The sequence below is a fragment of the Ascidia mentula genome, chromosome 7 (genome assembly GCF_947561715.1).
Source record: "Ascidia mentula chromosome 7, kaAscMent1.1, whole genome shotgun sequence".
Classification (NCBI taxonomy): Eukaryota; Metazoa; Chordata; class Ascidiacea; order Phlebobranchia; family Ascidiidae; genus Ascidia; species Ascidia mentula.
In genome coordinates this window covers 1794943-1817113 of record NC_138572.1, presented here as the reverse complement: position 1 = coordinate 1817113, position 22171 = coordinate 1794943, and the positions used below count along the sequence as shown (strand labels likewise).

Below are 22171 nucleotides of genomic sequence, written 5' to 3'. Positions count from 1 at the left end.
TATCGTGACCAGCCGAGGTTTAGAGGTTACAGCTCGCAATTCTTAATGCTCTGCACCTCAGTTCGAACCCCCGTGAAGATGGGCTTGTACCAATTATTTTTTGGATAAAACCTCTGTAGCAAGAAAACTAAAAGGGATATTAGGTTACCAAACTACAATCACCGGCCGTGGTGTAGAGGTTACAGCTCGTATCTCGTAATGCTCTGCACCTCAGTTCGAACCCCCGTGAAGATGGGCTTGTACCAATTACCTTTGGGTAAAACATCTGCATTAAGAAAGGTAAATGGGTAATTAGTTCATCAAACTATCGTCACCAGCCGTGGTTTAGAGGATACAATTTCCATCTCAAAATGCTCTGCACCTCAGTTCGAACCCCCGTGAAGATGGGCTTGTCCCAATTATTTTTGGGCAAAACCTCTGTAATAAGAAAGCTAAAAGGGCAATTAGGTTATCAAACATTCGTCACCAGCCGTGGTGTAGAGGTTAACGCCCCCCTCTATTGATGCTCTGCACCACAGTTCGAACCCCGGTAAAGTTAATACTTCTTTCCCGGTAACCGTTAATTCACTTCGGGTTCGAACTTATCCCACTCTAACTAAATTCACGCTGGTGTCACCTCTCCGTGTGTGTGCCTGTCACGGATGGGTAAAAGTAATTCGGTAGTTATCTCTCTCAACCCCGTTAAACTCATTGAAATCAGGATAAGGACCAAGGCCAGGTAGCCCTGCGTTTAGTCAGGCTAAGAAGTCCCCGCTTCTGAGTTGGCCACCGAGGTTCGAAAACACACTTTATGCTCCATCAGGGAGCGCCCCACCAGGGGGCAAGTGTCCCATCAGGGGGCATAGGGAAGTGGCCAACTCAGAAGCGGGCGCACGAGGAGATTAGTCAGCTAATTATTTTCCAAAATTTAAGAAAAAATTGTGTATGTCCCCTTACTTTTTCTTGATAATTTGTTTAGGTCGGGTTTGGGTTTTGCTGACCGTCAACGATGCTGGAGAGGAACTTGTTGGAGGTGAGAGTGAGTTCTGATTATTACTGGGGAGGTCAGGACCTACTGCTCTTATGGTTTCTTACTTGGACTTACTACAATGGACATACCGCATTTAACGCTATTGGGTTATGTCGGGACTTGCCGGGGGATGGACTATGTTATGATAACCATTGACCGTGATCTACAGGTTAAGTGAGCTACTTGTGATAATTATTAATTTGGCCCTGGCCATTACACATACTTTGGTTTATTACCGGGACAGGTCATATGAGTAGTTATCTTTTTACAGTTCTGGGTTATTCCCGGATCTCTCTGAAAGTTGAACCGAGATATGACAATTATTCGCAGGGACTCACATTATTGTTTCAGGATTTATTACCTTGCTGTCGGTTATGAAGGTAGGTTAAGATATTTATCGAGGGAGGACACGTTATGTTGTTTATCAGGACAGACCTCCGTATTAAGGAGGATCGCCAGTTCAATTTTATCTGTGAGGGGATAATTCGAACCCGACGTGACTTGACGGTGATAGGGAAAGTTACCTTTACCGGGGTTCGAACTCGGGTGCAGAGCATTACATGAAAGTGACTTTAACCTCTGCACCACAACTGGCGACGGTTTGCGACGTCTTTACATTGTCCTTAATCTTCAAATCGTTTTCAGGCACAACTTCTGCAATAAGAAAGCTAAAAGGCCAATAATTTCACCAAACAACCGTCACCAGCCTTGGTGTAGAGGTTGCAATTCCCAACTCATGATGATCTGCACCACAGTTCGAACCCCGTGAAGTTGGGCTTGTCTGAGTTATTTTTGGATAAAACCTATGCAATAAGAAAGCTTAATGGGCAATTAGGTTACCAAACTACCGTCACCAGCCGTGGTATGGAGGTTACAGCTCGCAACTCGTAATACTCTGCACCTCAGTTTGAACTCCCGTTCGACTGATTCGTATTGATTTTAACATTTGTGAAGCTTCACAACAAAAATTAGCATCAAAATCGCATGTTCAAAAATTTTAAAAATTTATTTTCGTATTGCCTGTTGTTCTTTTATTTGTGTGGTACACACTTTCTGACAAATATAAAAACAGCTGTATCTTGTGATTGCGGTCGCTTTTCTGTTAAATTTCGACTGATTCGTATTGATTTTGACATTTGTGAAGCTGCACAACAAAAATTAGCATCAAAATCGCATGTTCAAAATTTTAAAAATTTATTTTCTTATTGTCTGTTGTACTTTGATTTGTGTGGTACACACTTTCTGACAAATATAAAAACAGCTGTATCTTGTGATTTCGGCCACTTTTCAGTTAAATTTTGACCGATTCGTATTGATTTTAACATTTCTGAAGCTGCACAACAAAAATTAGCATCAAAATCGCATCTTTAAAATTTTGAAAATTTATTTTCTTATTGTCTGTTGTACTTTGATTTGTGTGGTACACACTTTCTGACAAATATAAAAACAGCTGTATCTTGTGATTTCGGCCACTTTTCAGTTAAATTTTGACCGATTCGTATTGATTTCAACATTTGTGAAGCTACACAACAAAAATTAGCATCAAAATCGCATGTTTAAAATTTTTAAAATTTATTTTCTTATTGCCTGTTGTACTTTGATTTGTGTGGTACACACTTTCTGACAAATATGAAAACAGCTGTATCTTGTAATTGCGACCACTTTTCAGTTAAATTGCGACTTTTCCGTATTGATTTTGACACTTTTGAAGCTGCACAACAAAAATTAGTTTCAAAAACGCTTGTTTAAAATTAAAAAAAATTATTTTCTTATTGCCTGTTGTACTTTGATTTGTGTGGTACACACTTTCTGACAAATATAAAAACAGCTGTATCTTGTGATTTCGGCCACTTTTCAGTTAAATTTTGACCGATTCGTATTGATTTCAACATTTGTGAAGCTGCACAACAAAAATTAGCATCAAAATCGCATGTTTAAAATTTTAAAAATTTATTTTCTTATTGCCTGTTGTACTTTGATTTGTGTGGTACACACTTTCTGACAAATATGAAAACAGCTGTATCTTGTGATTGCGACCACTTTTCAGTTAAATTTCGACTTTTTCGTATTGATTTTGACACTTTTGAAGCTGCACAACAAAAATTAGCTTCAAAAACGCTTGTTTAAAATGCAAAAAAATTATTTTCTTATTGCCTGTTGTACTTTGATTTGTGTGGTACACACTTTCTGACAAATATAAAAACAGCTGTATCTTGCGATTGCGGCCACTTTTCAGTTAAATTTCGACTGATTCGTGTTGATTTTGATATTTGTGAAGCTACACAACAAAAATTAGCATCAAAAACACATGTTTAAAATTGTATTAATTTATTTTCTTATTGCTTGTTGTACTTTGATTTGTGTGGTAAACACTTTGTGACAAGTATGGAAACCGCTGTATCTTGTGATTGTGACCACTTTCTAGTCAAATTTTGATTGATTCTCATTGATTTTTTTATTTAAGATGCTGCACAATCATAATTAGCTCCAGAAACGCTTGTTTTTTTTGTGAATTATAGTAGTACATGTAAAAATACCAAAGGTCCTGCGATACCAGTTGATCAGTGGATTGTCTTTTGTCTTTTATGAACACAGATTTTACTTCTGTTTGCTTGCGCACTATAGGACATATTTAATGAATATTTTTGCAGACGATGTTTATTTGCAACTCGTTTACAACAAAACTTTACAACATTACCAACTACGGTTTTGCACCGTTGTCACACACAAAAAAAACGTGAAAAGACATTTTAGGCACCTGATCGAAATTCTTGCAAAACGAACATTCAAGCGCACCAAAAGCATTAACTGTTCACCATTTATTCACTTAATCGTTTCTCTCAAATAAGCTCGCTGTATGTAGTCATATCAGAATGCAAAAGAGCCGCGGGATGCCGACTAGTGCAATGATTGATGATTTGTTAGTAGCTGCAAACCGCTGCTAGCTTGTGCTCGGTAAACTGTGTCATCTATTGCTGTCCGTTTATTAGCTGTCAATCTTGTCCCAGTGGATTGACCAATAGATTCAAGGATGCTTCACCAGGACCCTAAGACATATTACATAGTTGGGATAATATTCTCAGCACGAATAAAAAAGAGAGAACCCAACTTTCAAAACATGTAATTAGTGCTAAAAATTGTTGGTTTCCGTTCAACACAAGGGGCTTTGAAATACAGGCACGTATTATTCCAGGTGTTCAATGAACGACAAAAACGCCAGAGGATTATTTTTGACCAGGTTTCAAACATGTTCACTCAGTGGAAACTGACCGTTATTGTTTGTGCGTCATGCGCTGCTGGTCATTTACAACAGGAAATTGCTACTGCCCTGATGCTGGTGCCAACAGAAGCTTTAATTTGTCCGCTTCAAGCTAACCTTTGCGACGTCTTAAAGAGAGCTTGTTCAGGCTACTGGAAATTTGACCCATAATGATTGAACTTGTTTGGGCGTTGTTAGTCCGGTGAGCTTTGCAAACCAATTATAAAACTTTGCGAACGAACTTAGCGTTAGTAATCAGTTATAACGCTAGTCCGCAAGCCCACTATTGCCTGAAGCAAAAAATTGTTGAAGCCAAATAAAAGCCGACTGAGTTTAAATTGTGTTTCATGGTTTGTTGTAACAAACTGGACAGCGACGATACACAGAAAGGTAGTTTATAAAACACTGTTGGAGTTTTGGATCTTGTTTTAACTCTAAAAAATGGAGTCGTATAAAGCTGTCAGGTTGCTATGTACAATTGTAATTTTGTTGGACGTTGGGCTACTTAATGGAACACCGCTCAATATCGGGGCCTTCAACGTTCGTGTCTTGGGAATCAGAAAAATGAAAAACGAAGCTGTGGTAAACACACTTGTAAAGGTACAATACACATTAAGTTTAAGATGCTCACAGGTTGAAAATAATTACACCATACCAACAACCAAAACTATGTCCCACAAATCAACGATGTCAACAGCAAAAACTATCGCAACTGCAAGTTTGTCACATTAACTATAACGAGGCCTTATGTTAACCAGGCAAACGTATAGCCCACAATGACTGCAGTACAGTTGTCATTGGTATTGTTACAATACAAGAATACATTTACAGATTATCAGACGATACGATATTGTGCTGATACAAGAAATACGCGACAAGTCCGAAACTGCGTTCCCAAACCTTGTGCGAAGGGTTAACGAATCCACTAGTTCTTACCAGTACAAGATCAGTTCACGCACTGGAAGAACAAGAAGCAAGGAACAATATGGATTTATCTACAGGTAAGAGGTAAGGCAACATACCAAACATAGAATCTAGATTAAATATCGGGTCTAATATGAATGCCACGACCTGGAATTGTTTCTTACAAATAAACTCACGCAGGACCGACAAAGTGGAAGTCGTGAACACGTATCAGTATCCAGACACACAAGACGTCTTCGAAAGGGAACCATATGTGGTTCAGTTTCGAAGGAAAACAGCTGAAGGTAGGCAAACTTTTATATGGGCTATTTACTGAGTGGGTAATAATAGACATTAATTTATGACTCTTAGTTAGGAATAATTACCACAACGTTTTTCGTACACTAGAAGTACTTAGAAATATCCACTTGGTAAACACGTACATGACGCCATACACTGGTCAAACACCGTTCTGCGCAGGAATTCAGCGAAACTTCAGCTGCATTGCCATACACACCAAACCCTCTGCAGCAATCCGGGAGTTGAACGCACTTGACGACGTGTCGCGTGACGTGGCCACCTTGTTTGGGGAGGTACAAAGTATATGTGCAAATTTTAATCAAAAATTTAAGACCCTGGTTAAATGCAAAGCGGGCAACTGATTTATATAAAAAAAAATTTATATTTTTACAAAAGCTGTTCGTGTTGCGGCAACAACAGATATTGGATTGCAGTGAAAAACTTGCATTACTAACGAACTTTACACTACAGGACATTCTGATAGCTGGTGACTTCAACGCTGATTGCAGATATGTTTGCAAACGTTGCTGGAAGAGAGTAGACATGAGAATCGACTTATCGTTTACTTGGCTCATCGGCAACGACGCTGACACCACAGTCAAAAGAAACACAGACTGTGCTTACGACAGGTGAGGTCTAGTCCTAACCATAATTATAATAGTACGATAAGCTCCAACATTTGATCGGTGTTATGGATACAGTAGTTACACCGTATCGGAACAATTCTTGACAAACCATAGTTTACCTAGAAAGTGTTGCGAGAAAAACACAACTTAACATCGGTATCCTCCCATAAGGAAATGGTTTTAATTTTTCAGGTTGGTTGTGACTGGAAGCAAGATGACAACAAACTCAAACGTCGGTGAAGTTTTCGATTTCGAAGATGCGTTCAGCCTGACGAAAAAGCAGGTAAGAATATAATTCCCCCACTTTTGACAACACCAGTAACCTACACAACACCAATCACTTCACCACCTTAAACAAGTAATCGCACCAACTTGCAGCACATTTGTCTGGTATTCACATGTGGCAACGTGTGTTTCATAGTAAGGCAACAAGAAAAGATGTACGCAGCATTGTGGATCATATACCTTGAACACCAAACTACATTAAAAAAAATTTAGTCGACTTCTGTCAGTACCTGGACCAAAAAACTTTGCACATCTACTGACAGACTTATACGAAAAATGTTTGTTGAAAATTCTTTCTTACAGATGCTTTTTTCAAACAGGCGAAAGCTGTGAGCGACCATTACCCAGTTGAATTTCAACTCGATTGAATCACATCGTTTTATGTGTCACAATAAACACGTGTGTATATACTTCGACGTTGCTTTGTCGTTTGTCAGTCAGTTTACACAACGAACGATAGTAGAAGCCGACGACGAACAAACTCGATGAAACGTTGACGTCAATTCGCACGTCGAGAAATATCGCTCGATCAAAAACATAAATGCCAACAAACGCGCTGCCGCACCAACGTGGTCTACAAACAGAGACTTTTTAAAGCACACACATTAGGCAGACGCAAATAGAAACAGAAAACATTCTTTGGGCGTCATAGACAAACGGAACCATTGATGATGACGGGAGCAACCATGATATCGTGCCAAGTTGGCAAAATTATCGTAAGTGGGAATGAAGGAGGCGTGAATCTATGATCATGCGATTGATTTAGGGCTTTCGATTGGTCGAATGCGGAAAAGCCAATACGTGGGTGGTTTGTTTTAAGTGTTGCGCCTTCGTGTAGCGTGGGAAAGATATGCTGTTCGCCAACATGTTGTTAGTGTTTGTCTGTATATACGACGGTTTGCTGGCGGAGCTTAGACGTTTTGGTCTACCTGTTTAAGCGGGTTTGCCCGATCTCAAGCTACAGAAAGCGCTCTGCAAAAACGTTAGCACACAGTGTCGGTTTCTGCAAATGCCAGAATTACTTTTTAGTTGTGAGCGCAAAAACTTTGTGTGTTTTTTGGATAAATGTATAAATACACTTTTCAGCTCAGTTAGATTTGATAGAAACAAGCAAACATGCTTCCCGTGATTCTTCTACTTCTTGTAGCTACCGGCTCGTATGCCGACCCCTTGCTTATCGGTGCCTTCAACATACAAATTTTCGGACAGTCGAAAATGGATAAACCAGACGTCGTTGACATCCTTATCCAGGTTCGAACAAAATCTGACAAAAAGTCAAAAATATAAGACATTTTAACCGTAACCTAATATAAATAGAGATAAACGAGACTACAAAATTATTTTCCGACTCACGACCTCGGGCACATATGCTCCACAAATATCCTAATAGTGGAACCAAAATTGTATTAAACAAGTTTCAAACAAGCAATGTTCAGAATATTATACACGGCACCACGCTTCTAACTGTGTCAGGACGAAATATTTGACACGTTTTATTCATTTCTAACCTCATTTGACTCTGTAATGCATGTTACGTATCTGTGTGTGCGAACGACCACCAACTCCACAAGATGCCAATAAGCTATTTTAAACTTTTAGATCGTTGAAAGATACGACATTTTAATGATACAAGAGATTCGTGACTCGGCCCAAACTGCCCTTCCCGAATTGGTTGACCGGGTGAACGCCGTTTCAAGCGTTCATTACGATTTCGTCGTGAGCCCAAGAACTGGACGATCTAGCAGCAAAGAGCAGTACGGATACATTTTCAGGTATGTCTGTATATGGAAATATGTCTGTAATTTATTTCTACCTCGAATTAAAGCCGTTCTGATGCTATTCGTTGCCGCAGCAACGTTACTATTGCTCTTTAGCGCAGTTTGCGGTCACTCAACAAAAAAATTCCTGCCACGCAAAGCAAATAAAATGTATAATCAGCGTAATCTTTAAATCATATAAACGACCACACAAGATGTGAAACATTCCAAAACGAATCATTCCAAAAGCACATTAGGTTCATTATAACGATTGTATTAATTACTATCAACACCTATAACCTTCAACAAACAATAATAATAATCTCTTTTTAAGGCCTGACAAGGTACAAGTCATCGGTGAATACCAATATCCAGACAAACAGGATGTTTTTGAACGTGAACCTTACACTGTCTATTTTGAGAGGGTGACACCTGATGGTATGAAACTTGAATACAAACTAAAACTCTGTAACATTTAAATCCAAGATAAAGTTGGAATTGTGTGCTTTCTGGCCATATTCTTACAAATTAACTTTACAAAAAGTAGTTGGCAATAAATTACATCCACCACAAAGTTGTACATCAACCATACCTAAAATAACTCATTGTGCTGTAATAATGGTAAATGTTGGCTGCCCTGTATAGAGATAACCATGGCAAGACAACCATGTGCAGCTAATGTGGTGAACAAAAAGGCAATGCTTTTTTCTGCTACTGCAGCATGTTTCTTTCAACAGTTTTTCATGTCTAACTGAATAAATGTTGTACAAAAATAAAATGCAGAGTACAACATTTGGGTGAATAAAATGTCACAAACTTAAGTGGAGTGATGGTAAGGATACCAAGATAAGGATAAGAAGCATTTGCAAAAGTTACATGGTTTTGGCTTTCGATAAACGTTTGTCAATTCCAAACAAAATAAAAGTTTACTTTTTAACTAAACGACAGGAAACCAACGAACCTTCAGTTACATTTCAATCCATGCCAAGCCAGATGATGCTGTTGCAGAAATTGACTACCTTGATGATGTTTATGATGCAACAATTCCCATGTTTGGAGAGGTATACAAATACCTGCAGTAAACAAATTAAATACCATTTTAATTTTAGAAACAAACATTCTTAGGAACATACTTGAATAAAAATTTATATTATAACATGTACATTTGCACATACTATACATGCCTGATATATAAAAGATGTATGTTTAGGATTCTTTGATTGGAGGAGACTTCAATGCAGATTGCAGTTACGTGTGCTCATCTTGCTGGGATCAGATTGACATGTGGCTTGACCCAAGTTTCACTTGGCTGATCGACAATTCCGCTGACACAACTGTGAGCTCAACCGACTGTGCATATGACAGGTATGATAATATGTAATAATATGTAATGCATATGCATTTCACATAGAGTGTTGAAATAAAAAGCTGTTGCATATCTGCATGACACAATAAACTATATTCAAATCATTCATGTTGGTACAAGTCACTGTAATTTACCTAGATAGGCATGAAGACTGGTCTATCTTATTTGCAAAACAAAAGTGAAGTTAAAAAATACTGCATGTACACAACACATTCTGTGTACAAACACAGAACACAGTAGACCTATACTGATCAAAGGCTTGTAACTAAACACACTGTTGTTTGCTTTGTGTCATTAGTTGACACTTAACTCTTAAAAACGCTATAGAGCTTTGCCTATACACGGCAAATATCATATATTTTGAACAAGCACATTTAAATTAAACATATTTAAACACTCTTTACCAGCATTCAGCAACTGTTTACATTTTTTTGTAAATTTAAAGCAAACCTTTCCCGCAAAAATTTATTGCCGCAAGGTGGCGTTTCAGAGTTTTGAAAAGAGATAAGAGAACGCGTTGTTGTTATGGCGACCTTTGCTAAAGATTTTTTAGTGGATTCTGTGTGGTTAACTATGTTTGTTAATTGGCGGGCCCATCGCTACGCTATAGACACAATAGGTTAAAGCAGACGACTGACTGCAGCTTAAAAATGTGTTGTTATTGTTCTGCAGGCTTGTTGTTGCCGGATCCCAAATGACCCTTAACTCTGGTCCTGGTTCAGTCTTCCGTTTCGACTTGGCTTATGGGTTAAGCTATGAAGAGGTAACTTCTTCTCACACATTTTTGTTTGCGAATCCGTAAAATCTCCTTTCATAACAAAATCCTATGTTTTTTTGCACAAAAGTTTGTACAAAATCGTCAGTGTATTACACTGTATTATAGTGAACTCTCTACATCCTGGTATTGAATTTAATGACAAAACTCATTTCAGACAAAAGATGTTAGTGATCACTATCCAGTTGAATTCAACCTCTACTAACAGCTATCTGCAGTTGTTAACAAGTCGCCAAAAATAAACACAATTGGCCACTAAACTTTGGTTTGTGGACTTCAACTTTATTGAGTAGTCAGAAATAGTCTTTGAAGTCTCGAAAGCAGCAAGTTAAAAATAAAGTAAAAACGGCAGATAACAACAAAATTGTTTAATAATCTCGTATACGCGATACGGTAAAAAAAAGGAAAGGCAGGTAAATTTAAGTAGACAAATTTTGACGAAATATTTCGACGCAAAGTGCATTAAAGAATGTGGCATATGTAATATGTCTGCTGATTAGTAGAGTTCATAATCGTTGCCATCACTTACTTGCGTTACAAGAAATGTTTCTTTTACCACACTACGCTAGGTGGCGCATAATATCTGACATACACATAATAAAACACACAAATCACAAGTAGCAGGTCTTCCGGGCAACGGCGTCCCTGCCTCAAACAAAAAAAATTCAAAAAAAGAAAAAAACAAACAAAAATTACATTAGTGGCGTCATGGTTTCGTCACTGGTGGTAGTCCCAACATTTCCGCGTCTGCAATGACGTTGCTGCCAACTGCAAACAAAATAAACATTGTTTAAGGTTTAGGTGAGCAGAGATACTTAATACCGCATTGCTGTACGTTAAGTGAGTATTACCGCGTCGATTGCTTTGACTTTGTCACACACAAAAACTATGTTGACAAGGAATAATATTTATAAGAGGATCCGAGTCACAAGCTTTAGGAAAAGTACAGGAGAAGATTCTTTTTAAACAACTTACATATTTCGCCTCCGCTCCTAACCAAAGAGCTCGCGCTTGGGATACCAGGAGGAATTTGGTTGTGAGATCCTCCCACTCTTTCATAGCAACGTGGGGTCGACGGGTAGCGACGAATTATTTCCTCATCTCTTTCCCAACAACAACCTGATTTTCAGAAAGTGTTTATGACGATAGAAAGGTACAACAGCAAACTAATCAATCTCTACCAATGTTGGCACAGATTTACCACCGAAAGAAATTGTTCTTTGGTTCTGTTAGAATTGGACTATCAAAAAAATAACATTCACAATTTATGCTGGCTGCATTGCAATGCTTTAACGGCTGAAAGAGTTGATTTCAGTTGGAATATCACTTACCGAGTTTGGTGGTACAGTCAATTTCGTTGGGGATGGCAAGGATGTCGTATCCAGCGATGTAGAATTCAAAGCGATAATGGCATGGAACCCTCATTTGGTAAAGCAGCTCGATTCCACGTTTGTTCACATTACAAGTTCCATTCTCTGTAAACGACATTGATTAATCCAAGTTCAACACGTTTCAACGTATACAATATTGCATAAACTTTAAAGGTTTAGGAGGGCAAATTTGACCGTTGGCAAAGTGCCTTTCATAACCTCAACATTAAGTTATTATTTTCAATGCATATGGCATGAGAAGTTGGAATAAACAACGATCGACGTAGAAGTTGGATCAAGGACTTACTAGGCATGAAAGCTGCCGGGATGGAGTCATATTTAAATGTAAGGTCGACCGCCCCATTCTTTTGATAACACTGCGGGATTCTGTAAGGCGCATCTTCATCCCAACAACATCCCCTGACTGCGACACATTGGAATTCTGAGATACCCGGGAAACCGCACTCCTTGCGCTGTAACAAAAATTTTGTTCAGTTTTATTGAAAATAATTACATGGTTTCAATTACATGGATTAGGTGTGAACAAAGCAACCACCTGTTATTTTTTGTTATTTATTTACTACAACAAATTATATCGTCTATGTTCACATACGTTTAAAGTTAATGCATTAGTTATAGTATTGTTGGCACTTACCTTGTTCATGAGTCTTGAGGCACCGGAGTCTGGGTTCGATGGGTCGTACAGTTGGTAAAGATTAGGATCAAGTTTCATTCCGTACTTGAACAAACCGTAACATTCAAGTGGGGCAGCAAATTCCCCGGGTGTTTTGACCTCCATGTAATCTGGGAGTCACAAAATTTGGTTAAAGTTGGATACAGTATCTGATAAACTTATTAGCTTTGGATCGTTTGAAACGGTGACAGTTGCACCATGATGCAAGGTTTAGATGTCGTTATATTCAAGTCATGTCTTTGTTTTAAGAATTTTGTTTTTTTTAATTTCACGAATTGCAATTTATTTGATAAGCAATGTGGAGCCAATAATATGAATTTGTGTATAAGCTGCAATTTATTTGTTTAAGATATGACCGTACAGGACGAAACAGTGGCCACCTGTTTGCAGCTCACAGAAGTTATTAGTTTTTGTTTGTTTAAACTTACAAGAATTGTAGTAAACGAAGAAAATGTTGTAGTAACACCACGGAATGGCAGAAGCAGTAGTGATTTGTCCATTAGTTGCGTTTCTCACTTCAATGTCAGTCAAGAAGACCGGCTGCAAAAATTAAACATATGAATATTTTCGAGGAAACTACTTGAGCAGATAATAAAATGATGGCCGTTTAGTCGGTCAGTGTAACTCACGTTATAACAGCAGTACGGGACACTCTCACATTCCGCGGCACTGATTCCGATGTAACCGCACTCATATCTGTACAAAAACACGTTTTATTAGGATTTTAAAACGATTTTACGCAGATCGCATCCACCCACAAACACATCTATCATTACATCAACAGGTATTTTTGTGCCATAGCCTAAATAAAATATCAAATATCGTTCCTTTGTGAAAGGTGTTTCGCCTAAAAACCGATTTCAAAATCTATGTTTGCCGGGGTTCGAACCCCAGACCTCCAGGCTTTCACTCACCTATTGCGGAGATCATGGAGGGAACAAGTGTTGATTCCAAGAGTTTCGAAATGAGCAAAGTAAAGATGGCTTCCTGGGTAAACCCCTCTTGGCAGCGCGGGAACGTATGGCTTACTTAGACTGTCGAACATAGCGGGATTTTTGTCGTAATAACCTTGAAGAAAACATTTTTTTAGTATAACTTAGGTTACAGATTTAATCAACATGATATTTTTGACAATTAACAAGTTATAAGTCGAGCAAGTTTAAAGGCATAATGCGTTTCTTGTTAACTTACTTTGGAAAAGCATGACATATAGAAGCTCCCTTGATGTCAAACCGTTTTCAGCGAAACGAAGAAGAATCGCCATCATAGGGTCGAGTTGTCCCTAAAAACACCAAAAAAGCATTGGAAACCAATCTTACAAACAGAATATGATCGTGCATAAAAAAACGATAACAACCATATTTTGGCGTCATTAGTCTGACATTTTTGTAGAAACTTAAAGAAAAGTTGATAGAAAGTACATTATACTGTTAGTAGATTTGTATATGTTTTACCGAGTTGAGCATGTTAGAGAGAAGAAACTCTTTTCCCTTGTTAACGCCAAGTAGAAACGGTATGATAGATGTATCAAGAGCTCCCATGCTCGCAAGGTAGTTGATCATCGAAACCTTATCAGAGTCGTCGTTAAATCCGCCGTTTAGAATGATGTGGACCATGGACGAGTCGAGCCCTGTGATAAAACGTATGTTTTGCTTGGCTTCGAACAGAGTACAATACCGAATGCAATTGCTGCTGCCAAATAACCACTTGTGGGCGCTACGGTGCGCAGGTAAACTGACCACTCTACTTACATTTCAAAACATGTAGGTTTAGCACGAAAAATGACTTCTAATATATGTTTGTGGTTCTAAACCACAACTACAAACGACAACCTGGCAAATATGGGGCATTTGCGAAAAATGGATTTGGTACGTGAATAATTTTTAAATTCTACGTCACCAAAAAAACTGTAGAAATTTACCGATGCTGGACATAATGAGTTGCTTGAGCTGTGAGTCGGAACCTTGGCCTTGATTTTGAATCAGAGACATAACTTGTGGTGATGTAAAGCCTGCTACGGTCGAATACAAGTAATCTTGCAAGGTTAGTGAGGCTCTTTGGGCTGGAGATCCGAATATGTCTTCAACTGCTTTCCTCTGTTCATCTGGAAAAACGAAAACACAATAGTTAATGGATTAAAAGCTAATATTATTTTGTGCTTGTCCAGGAAGACGCCAGTTGTTGGTTATCGTTTTTTTAATAGTATTGAAAATACTTGTCACAATTTTCGTTGTCACGTAAAAAAAAGGTATCACGTAAAAAAGGTATTCACCCAACCTTATGATCATGTGTGTAATAAACCTTGTTGCAACCACAGACGTTATAATAAAAAAACTACGCACATAGGGACTTTTATACCAGTATGAAATAAGAGGAATCCGTTTTATAATGTAGAAATGTTTCATGATATCGCATGACAAGACAGTATCGCCACACTTTGCAGGTCCTTGCTTAGCGATCTCAGCTATTTTACTTAGATCATGCCTACTTTATTTGAAATTTATTTTAAGTAGAACAATGCGACCTACCTGTAAGCAACTCTTTTACTTCAGGGGATGTGACAAGAAATTGCATAAGTGTTGCTTCATGCCCCATGGTAACGGCAGAGCAAGTGCAGGAACCGTTTGCTTGCTTCAAATTTCCACTGAAATTCAAGAGAAAATTGGTTTAATTTAAGCATGGATTAAAATCATTGTGGCAGCTAAAGTTGTGCCAAAAGTTGTTGAATAAAATGAACTTTATGTAAACGTTACCTGCAAGTCGTGTCTTCCATAAACAACATGAGAAGAAGTGGAAATTGACTTGGCTTGTCGCTTTTTACTGAAAATAATAAAAGTAGGATTAATGTTTGCTTGATTTCATTGACACAAGACGTGATTGTCATAAATCTTACTGCAAAATAATCGAAGATAACTTTATGTCTGAGTTTCAAATCTTACTTTTGTTTGAGAATTGACCGAACAGCGAAACCCAAAACAGCAAGTCGGTTTGGTCGTCACAACGACACATATCGTCATTAGCGATGATGTCACCAGCTGCGTTTTTTCCATGTCTAAAATCGCAACCTCGTTCGGTCTGCATCGTCACTAGAGGCAGCAACGTTTCCTCTTCATCCGGACCTTTGGAATTGAACAGAATTTACTTTATTGTTGCTCACATCAACATTTGGTCTTCTTTGACTTATTTGCTTTCTGAGTTACAGAAGCCGACAATGTTATTCTTACATGCTGAATCCTCGTCCTTGTTTTTGGTGCAAAACTGTTTGGAAGCCAGAAGAAGGGTCATGGTTTGCTCTTCAACAGACTGTTTCTTGTGCTGAAGGATTGGCATAAGGTCCCGAAGAACAGTTGTCGCTTCGTCTAGGGTAAAAAACATTATCTTTAGAAAACGTTCAGATTTCACTTTGTGTTTACTAAAATAAACGAGTTAGTTTTATCAGTTGGCTGAGGAAAATTATATTCCTTACCTTCTGCAAGTCCGCCTGCATTCAACAAAGCAACCTGCTTCTCTTTGGAGAAATCCAATTTATTTTCCAAAAGCGTTGGCATGATCAAGTCGAGCACGCGATTAGGATCCGCTGATTAAAAAATGATAAACTGATGATACAACCGCTCATATTGAAAAATATGTGACAAAGCTCAAATATGTCATTGATGAAAAAGTTTTCCTATCATTTCAATAACATATTTGCATATTAAATAAAATTTAAATACTTCTTTACTTTTGATATTTTTGTTTTTATCTATTCCAAAACTTACTTCCGTGCCTTTGGGCGGAGATAAGCGCAAAAACCAACAGCGGTTCATTGTCGATATCTAAAGAAACAAACGAAACATAAGAAAAACTAAATCTACTGTTTTTGCTTGTTTTTCCTGGCTACTTACCATATCCTGGCTGTTCGGTAGTTGGTGCTGAAATAAAACAAAACAACGTTTACTTTGGCGCTTTGATAACAACAGAAAAGTATTAAATATAAAAGCTCAATCTCTGACAAATTGAAGTGAGAACGCATTTAAATACAACAGGCAAACGAACATTTAAATAATACTAAGACTTACCTGTAAACACAGCCGTAAAAAGTGGCAAAAGAAAGAAGACAAACTTCATCGCAATCTACAAAAGAAGCAAATTAATTAAAAGCTTGAATATAATTTAAAGCTATTGAAAAAAGTTTGTGTTAAATAGTTTCTGTAAAAATGTTGCTTGACAAATATTTGGCTGCGAAACATCGTTCGATTAGTACATGGACACATCTAGTGAACCGGCGATAGGTGTTTTAGAACAAAACTTTAAGAAACAAAACTGCTCGCAAAATACACAAAAAAACTATTCCTTGTTACAAACGTACCTGAAATCTCTTTTCCTACTGTTCAGTTTCGAAGATGCTGACTTTCGAATTCTGATCAAAATCTTCGACGCGTCTCCTCAAAAACCCTGCATCCCTTTTTCTTTCTCCGGCCATGACGTCACCGACTTTTTCCTGATGACACTGGAGGCGTATTTGTGTGACGTCACCGCTTCCAAAGGAGTTTCACAAACATGGGAATCGTTTAAAAGTTGTTTATGTCGGTCATAAAGTTTCCCTTCTAGGATGAAATAAGACCTGTTTGTTTCTAGACTAAAAACATCACAAGAAAAAATAATCATGTACATGACATCTTTACGATTCTACAAGTCTTTACGAGAAGCAATGTTGGCCAAACAACTGCGGTAAAATACATTTAGAAGTAGTTTTGTTTGTTTCTCTACGCCTACATTCGTTATAGTGTATTGAAAATAATTGTTAATCAAAAAAAGGTACAAAAAAATTTGAAAAATGGATTACAAACCTAGAAAAGCAGTAATAAAAAAAACAAAGTGGAAGTGGGCAATAAAGCATTACGCGCGTGACACGGTTAAAAAAGTTTATAATTTAAAGATACCCTGCACCCAAGCATAAAGTGAGAACACAGTGCTAATCTTAAATCTTTATTGCGAGTTTGTTAAAAGCAAAACATGCGATGTTTTAAACTTTCTTCGACGCGTCGTGTGTCCGCATATAGTTTGTGAGAATACGTGTAAATAAAACTAAATAATGTCGCGAGAACGCGTATGGTTGTAAAGGTGGACACCATATATCGTAAGGTTGAATTGTAATTCCGTATAAACGCATAGCCTACTTTCGTAAATAATAGTAAAATATATGATGAATCGAACACTTCGGTTGACGAAGAAAGCGACTTTCTAAACTTCTCAATAGGATTTAATATTACACGACGCGCGGGGGAATTAAACTATAAAGGAAGGTTCATCGGTCCATTGTCCCTCAACACTTCGTAGATCTTCTAAACTGCTGCGATTATTGGAACAATTAAAATCATCGGGCGCGACAGGTTTTGGAAATTTCTCGAATCGAAGCGTTTCAATTGTTCAGTAGTTGCGAAGTTTGCGAGTTAACTACCAGATGTTGCGTCGCGAAGTTTGGAAGTCTACTACATTCTGTTTCACTTCACTGCTTAAGCATTTGTGCAAATAAATCTTGCATTCAGGCAAATTTCGTATGGGTGTAAATTACGGTTGCTTTTCCGTGATTTCTGGGATTTTTTAAAAAACCTGCTCCATGGCAAATTTTGTCCTGAAATGTCCAGGTTTTAAATTTTTTTGTAAACGTAATTTTGAAGTGTCCCAAAGGCTAAAAATGTTCGTTAGATTCTATTGTAACAAATGTTTTGGGGTAAAAAAAGTTGTTCAACGTGACTGACGTGAATCCGTTGAGGGATTGGTGCATTATCAGATACAGTAAAGTTCGTATTTATATTGATGGCTCTGGCAGTGAGCAGCACTGCGCACCTCTGGTTATAACGTTAACAATTAGCCTTCCACAGATATCTGTTCACAAGAACCGTCTACTTATTGCAAGCGATCTATATTTATATGACAATATGCTTTTTGGAAAACCTGAGGACTGCCAGAAACAAATTGTACTACTTGAAAATATGTTTTGACGTAGATGGTTCTTGCAGTGAGGCCCTAAAATATGCGTTCACATTAACTGTGGACTTTTATGACTACACAGTCCTTATGAATACATGTTTATCTGCCGTACCCTAGTATAAATTAAAACCTGAAAGTTATGACTAAAAGTTGACGAGTGCAAAGCTTGTGTGTGAAAAAAAAGAATTGAAATAAATTTGGCTGAAACGTCGTGACAATAGTCGTGCAAACAAACCACCCAGTGGCATTACACAAGTGGAAACACTGTGATAACCTTGCAAGTAATCTCCACCACCAATTCCAGGGATCCTCTGACAACATTATCCAAGGATCGTGAAGCATAACTGGTCATTTACCCTAAAATAACAAGCACAAATTGTTGGAAATGGAAACAAATATTTGTGTATCGAGATTGCTCACCGCTGAGTTAACTTGCTCCTTTGCGCCAACTACCGGCGGGAAATATATCGACATAAACCATACACTGTGCAATATTATTTCAGTCTTTGAAGGCGCAACTACACAAAATCACAGTGTACACAAAGCTTAAGTGCATTTTCATGTGCGGTCTTTTGTTAAACAAGCATAGGTAAACTTTCTGCAATAATTCATTGTGGAGCTAAAGGTTTGCATAACTAAGGTGACTAATATACAAAACCTGCACAAAAATACAGCTAATACAAAAAAATGTTGCAATAACAGTAACTTCAGCTATAAATAAAACAATATACAGCATTGTACACAGTTTATGGATGTTGCAATAAAATTTTTAGTACATAACAAAGTAAAACACAGTTGAATTTAACCTGACTTGAACATCACAGTCTTGTTAATGATGAAACAAATGTACAAAAGAAACTTATGTAAAAAAGATAGAAAGAAACAGCCTCATTTGCAACAAAATTTTACCACACATTTCTATAAATAAAACAAGGTTTGTGTAAAAAAAATAAAGACTGTAAAAAAGGTCACACAATTTCCACCTTGTGGTTTTAGAGAGCCAGATTTTCCTGAAATGATTTTTAATCCACAAATGCTGACACTGTACAGAATTGACAGGAATTAGTAATGGCATGCCAGTATCTTATTGAGCAATGGAGATAAATTAGATACAAAGTAATGTCACTTAAAATATCAGCATAGCAGAATTTAAAAAGGGTAGTAATTTTTTATGGACTTACAAGCTTGCATTGCTTGCTAATCTGGTGAAACTGCCTGTTGAACTGCAACATAAATTAATAAACATATTTTTTAAAATAGCTAACAATCATATATAGATAAGCAATCTGGACAATGATGCTTTTAGTGAGATGCACACTGGTACACTTTTTGAACCCAATAGGTCTATCAGTGCAGCTTTAATCTGATTTCCAACCATCTTACCAGCTAAATAGCCAAGCAAGACTTCCTCTTTGCTTGGAGGCAGTACTATTACGTTATCAGACATTTACTTTTATAACTTCACTTATACAACTTTATATTTACATGCACATTAAGTCCATTGTACACTAAACAGGACCGATACTTACAAAATTGAATATTCATTGTTGCAAGAGATGTAACTTCCGTCTGAGCAGGAGATGTAACTTCTGTTTGAGCATGGGATGTAATTTCTTTTTGAGCATGGGATGTAATTTCTGTTTGAGCATGGGATGTAATTTCTGTTTGAGCAGGAGATGTAACTACAGTTTGGTTGGGATATGTGGTTGTTGTCACAATGGTGTGATGAGCTGAGTTCTAAGTGAAAAAAAAATGCAACCAATGGGAAAAAATAATATCTTTCACTTTTACAAAAAACATATATACAAGCACAAATTAATCTATATTTTTCAACTTCAGATAAAAATTGTTTTGACAAGCTTGTTAAAGTAATTACCACAACTTTTCCATTAAAGGTTTTTCCACATCCAGCAGCACAGCAGCAAGAAGAGTGAACAATTGCCAAGATCAGTTCTGTGAAGGCCAAGAAAGAGAGGATTCCATGAACAGTAGTAGTTGGCTAGGAAACATTCACAAAATATTACTTCCGTATGAGAAACTGTATTCATTGAATAAAATATTTATTTTAGAATGGATACTTGCCAATAAAAACAACCTCAGTCAGTGACATTCTTCAAGGATTCAAGTGATTTTTACAATTGAATATTAAAAATTTTAAAAAGAAAAAAAGTATCTTACAGCACTGGCATATCCAGCATATACAGCAGCGGGAGTTTCAATAGCAAACATAATGCCAGCACTGATTGCTGCAAAAATGCTGACTATCATTCCACCTGTCACCTGACATAAGGAAACAACATGTAAAAATGGTAAAGACACAAAAAGACAAAGTGAAAACATTTTTTAGCCTAACTTTTAGTAAAAATTATTATTTAGGTGCACTTGATGCTTTAAAAATGTATTCCTACGTGTTGTTAAACTATGTTATTATATTACTACAGTCCATTGTCTACAAACCTGACATGATTCTGGTTTATATGAAGCAATAATTGCTAGAACTCCTGCAGCAACAGCCTGTGGCCACAAAAGGATGAGATTAGAGTAAACAAATTTAAAAATGAGACCTTTTAGGTCAAAACAGTGGCTATCTGTCTGCAGCTTACACAAAATTCAAAAAAGTTTGTTAAACCAGTTAGGTACAAGTAATAACAGTAGTGTATTTTGCTCCCGTGGCAGAATATTAAAAGCTTGGAGATTTTTTCTGTCCATCAGAATAGCAATGAAAAACAATGCAATTGGCAATAACCTATTGACATTATATATGACCATCAAATTAATTTAAAGAACTAACTCACAAAAATTCCGGTCCAAATACCAGAACAAGCTGAAGTAAGTGCATATGTTCCCAAATACCACAAAGCTCTTGACGATTCCATTGCCACGCTTACAATTGCCAAAATAATAGCAAGGATGCCAACAATCACTTGTAGGATCTGCAAACATGATAAACAACAGTATTAGAATAGAGCCCTGATAGGACATGACATGCAAATTCTCATAATTTTATCGGTAATCCATGCAAAAGCAATTAGCTGACACATTAACATATGAAAAACATCAGTTTGAACACACAATCAACTTGAATCAAAATCCTTCATGCAAATTACAAACTTTCCAATCCGGAATAGGACTGCTTTTTTATGCGTGAAATTAAAAAATATCCTTTCCAAAAAAGAGTTTTGTTTTAACATAACATTTGTGTTGCAAATTTACCACTAAATACAATCAATATAAATGATTTGATCCAGATTAGGCCTAAAATGGTGTAGTAGGGGAATAGGCTAAAGTTCAGTAGTTTGCAGGTCTTTTATTTTGCAACCCACACCACAATATCAATCATAATAGCCTAGCCTGGTTTACTTCTTTTACTTACTCCAACTATCTTGAATGTTTTACTGTATTTTTCTCCACGCCAGGGTTCGGAAACAACCACTATAGTTGGTGGATCAGAGACATCAACGTTTGCCATTCCCATTTTAAATGTTTAGATGTTACTTCCGCAACCAAATCAAAAGTTAAACCTACTAATATTGTTCTGAAATGTGTGGCGTAACTTATTTAACGCTTTGTGGAAATATACAAACAGGTAGTGCTTGCTTCGACTTTAATCCAAAGTTTACCCGATGTCAAGGACGCCCAAATCACGTGTTTGGACGTTACAGATGAATTGTTTTTGTGTTCGATTTCTATGCTTTGTTAAATTTATAGGTGAACATCTTTAGGTGATTTCTGGTGTTCTGTAGATATTATAGCTTACAGCCTTGGCAATTATTACGAGAGGAGCATGAACAATGGGATCGGACGTTGCGTGCTCATACCAATCTCAGGACTCTCCTGTAACATTTTCTTTGGAT

General features: G+C 37.3%; 3 protein-coding genes across 3 annotated transcripts; 1 reads left to right on the top strand and 2 right to left on the bottom strand.

Moving 5' to 3' along the window:
• The first annotated feature begins 4709 nt into the window (after window positions 1-4709).
• Window positions 4710-10485, top strand: LOC145908891 (uncharacterized). The gene is made up of 14 exons (XM_082996212.1): window positions 4710-4868; window positions 5100-5269; window positions 5373-5476; window positions 5652-5764; window positions 5943-6100; window positions 6290-6380; window positions 6703-6738; window positions 7487-7633; window positions 7982-8154; window positions 8474-8577; window positions 9088-9200; window positions 9350-9504; window positions 10178-10268; window positions 10438-10485. The coding sequence occupies exons 1-14, from the start codon at window positions 4710-4712 to the stop codon at window positions 10483-10485; spliced, it is 1662 nt and encodes a 553-aa protein (XP_082852338.1).
• Window positions 10486-10523: 38 nt separating this feature from the next.
• On the bottom strand, window positions 10524-19350 carry LOC145908262 (uncharacterized). The gene is made up of 22 exons (XM_082995504.1): window positions 18738-19350; window positions 18592-18674; window positions 16693-16930; window positions 16403-16457; window positions 16229-16255; window positions 16103-16159; window positions 15811-15921; window positions 15569-15703; window positions 15284-15463; window positions 15098-15164; window positions 14873-14988; window positions 14266-14448; window positions 13799-13974; window positions 13536-13626; window positions 13259-13412; window positions 12974-13040; window positions 12773-12884; window positions 12306-12454; window positions 11958-12123; window positions 11612-11755; window positions 11256-11399; window positions 10524-11048 (listed from the first exon to the last, which is right to left on the bottom strand). Exons 4-22 carry the CDS (start codon window positions 16449-16451, stop codon window positions 10987-10989), a joined length of 2190 nt encoding a protein of 729 aa, XP_082851630.1. The 5' UTR covers window positions 16452-16457; window positions 16693-16930; window positions 18592-18674; window positions 18738-19350; the 3' UTR covers window positions 10524-10986.
• Window positions 19351-19387: 37 nt separating this feature from the next.
• Window positions 19388-21880, bottom strand: LOC145908263 (uncharacterized). Its single transcript, XM_082995505.1, has 7 exons — window positions 21691-21880; window positions 21113-21250; window positions 20775-20831; window positions 20496-20597; window positions 20194-20316; window positions 19847-20054; window positions 19388-19540 (listed from the first exon to the last, which is right to left on the bottom strand). Exons 1-7 carry the CDS (start codon window positions 21790-21792, stop codon window positions 19515-19517), a joined length of 756 nt encoding a protein of 251 aa, XP_082851631.1. The 5' UTR covers window positions 21793-21880; the 3' UTR covers window positions 19388-19514.
• Window positions 21881-22171: the final 291 nt, after the last annotated feature.

Excerpts from the sequence above, each read along its gene's own strand:
- LOC145908891 (XM_082996212.1), top strand. The coding sequence starts at position 4,710 with ATGGAGTCGTATAAAGCTGTCAGGTTGCTATGTACAATTGTAATTTTG. Across the intron at positions 4,869-5,099 it reads TGGTAAACACACTTGTAAAG|ATTATCAGACGATACGATAT; the intron begins GTACAATACACA and ends ATACATTTACAG. Across the intron at positions 5,477-5,651 it reads TCGAAGGAAAACAGCTGAAG|GAATTCAGCGAAACTTCAGC; the intron begins GTAGGCAAACTT and ends CGTTCTGCGCAG.
- LOC145908262 (XM_082995504.1), bottom strand. The coding sequence starts at position 16,451 with ATGAAGTTTGTCTTCTTTCTTTTGCCACTTTTTACGGCTGTGTTTACA. Across the intron at positions 14,989-15,097 it reads ATGGAAGACACGACTTGCAG|TGGAAATTTGAAGCAAGCAA; the intron begins GTAACGTTTACA and ends CTTGAATTTCAG. Across the intron at positions 13,413-13,535 it reads ATATGTCATGCTTTTCCAAA|GTTATTACGACAAAAATCCC; the intron begins GTAAGTTAACAA and ends GTTTTCTTCAAG.
- LOC145908263 (XM_082995505.1), bottom strand. The coding sequence starts at position 21,792 with ATGGGAATGGCAAACGTTGATGTCTCTGATCCACCAACTATAGTGGTT. Across the intron at positions 20,598-20,774 it reads ATAAACCAGAATCATGTCAG|GTGACAGGTGGAATGATAGT; the intron begins GTTTGTAGACAA and ends TCCTTATGTCAG. Across the intron at positions 19,541-19,846 it reads AACAATGAATATTCAATTTT|TTCAACAGGCAGTTTCACCA; the intron begins GTAAGTATCGGT and ends TTTATGTTGCAG.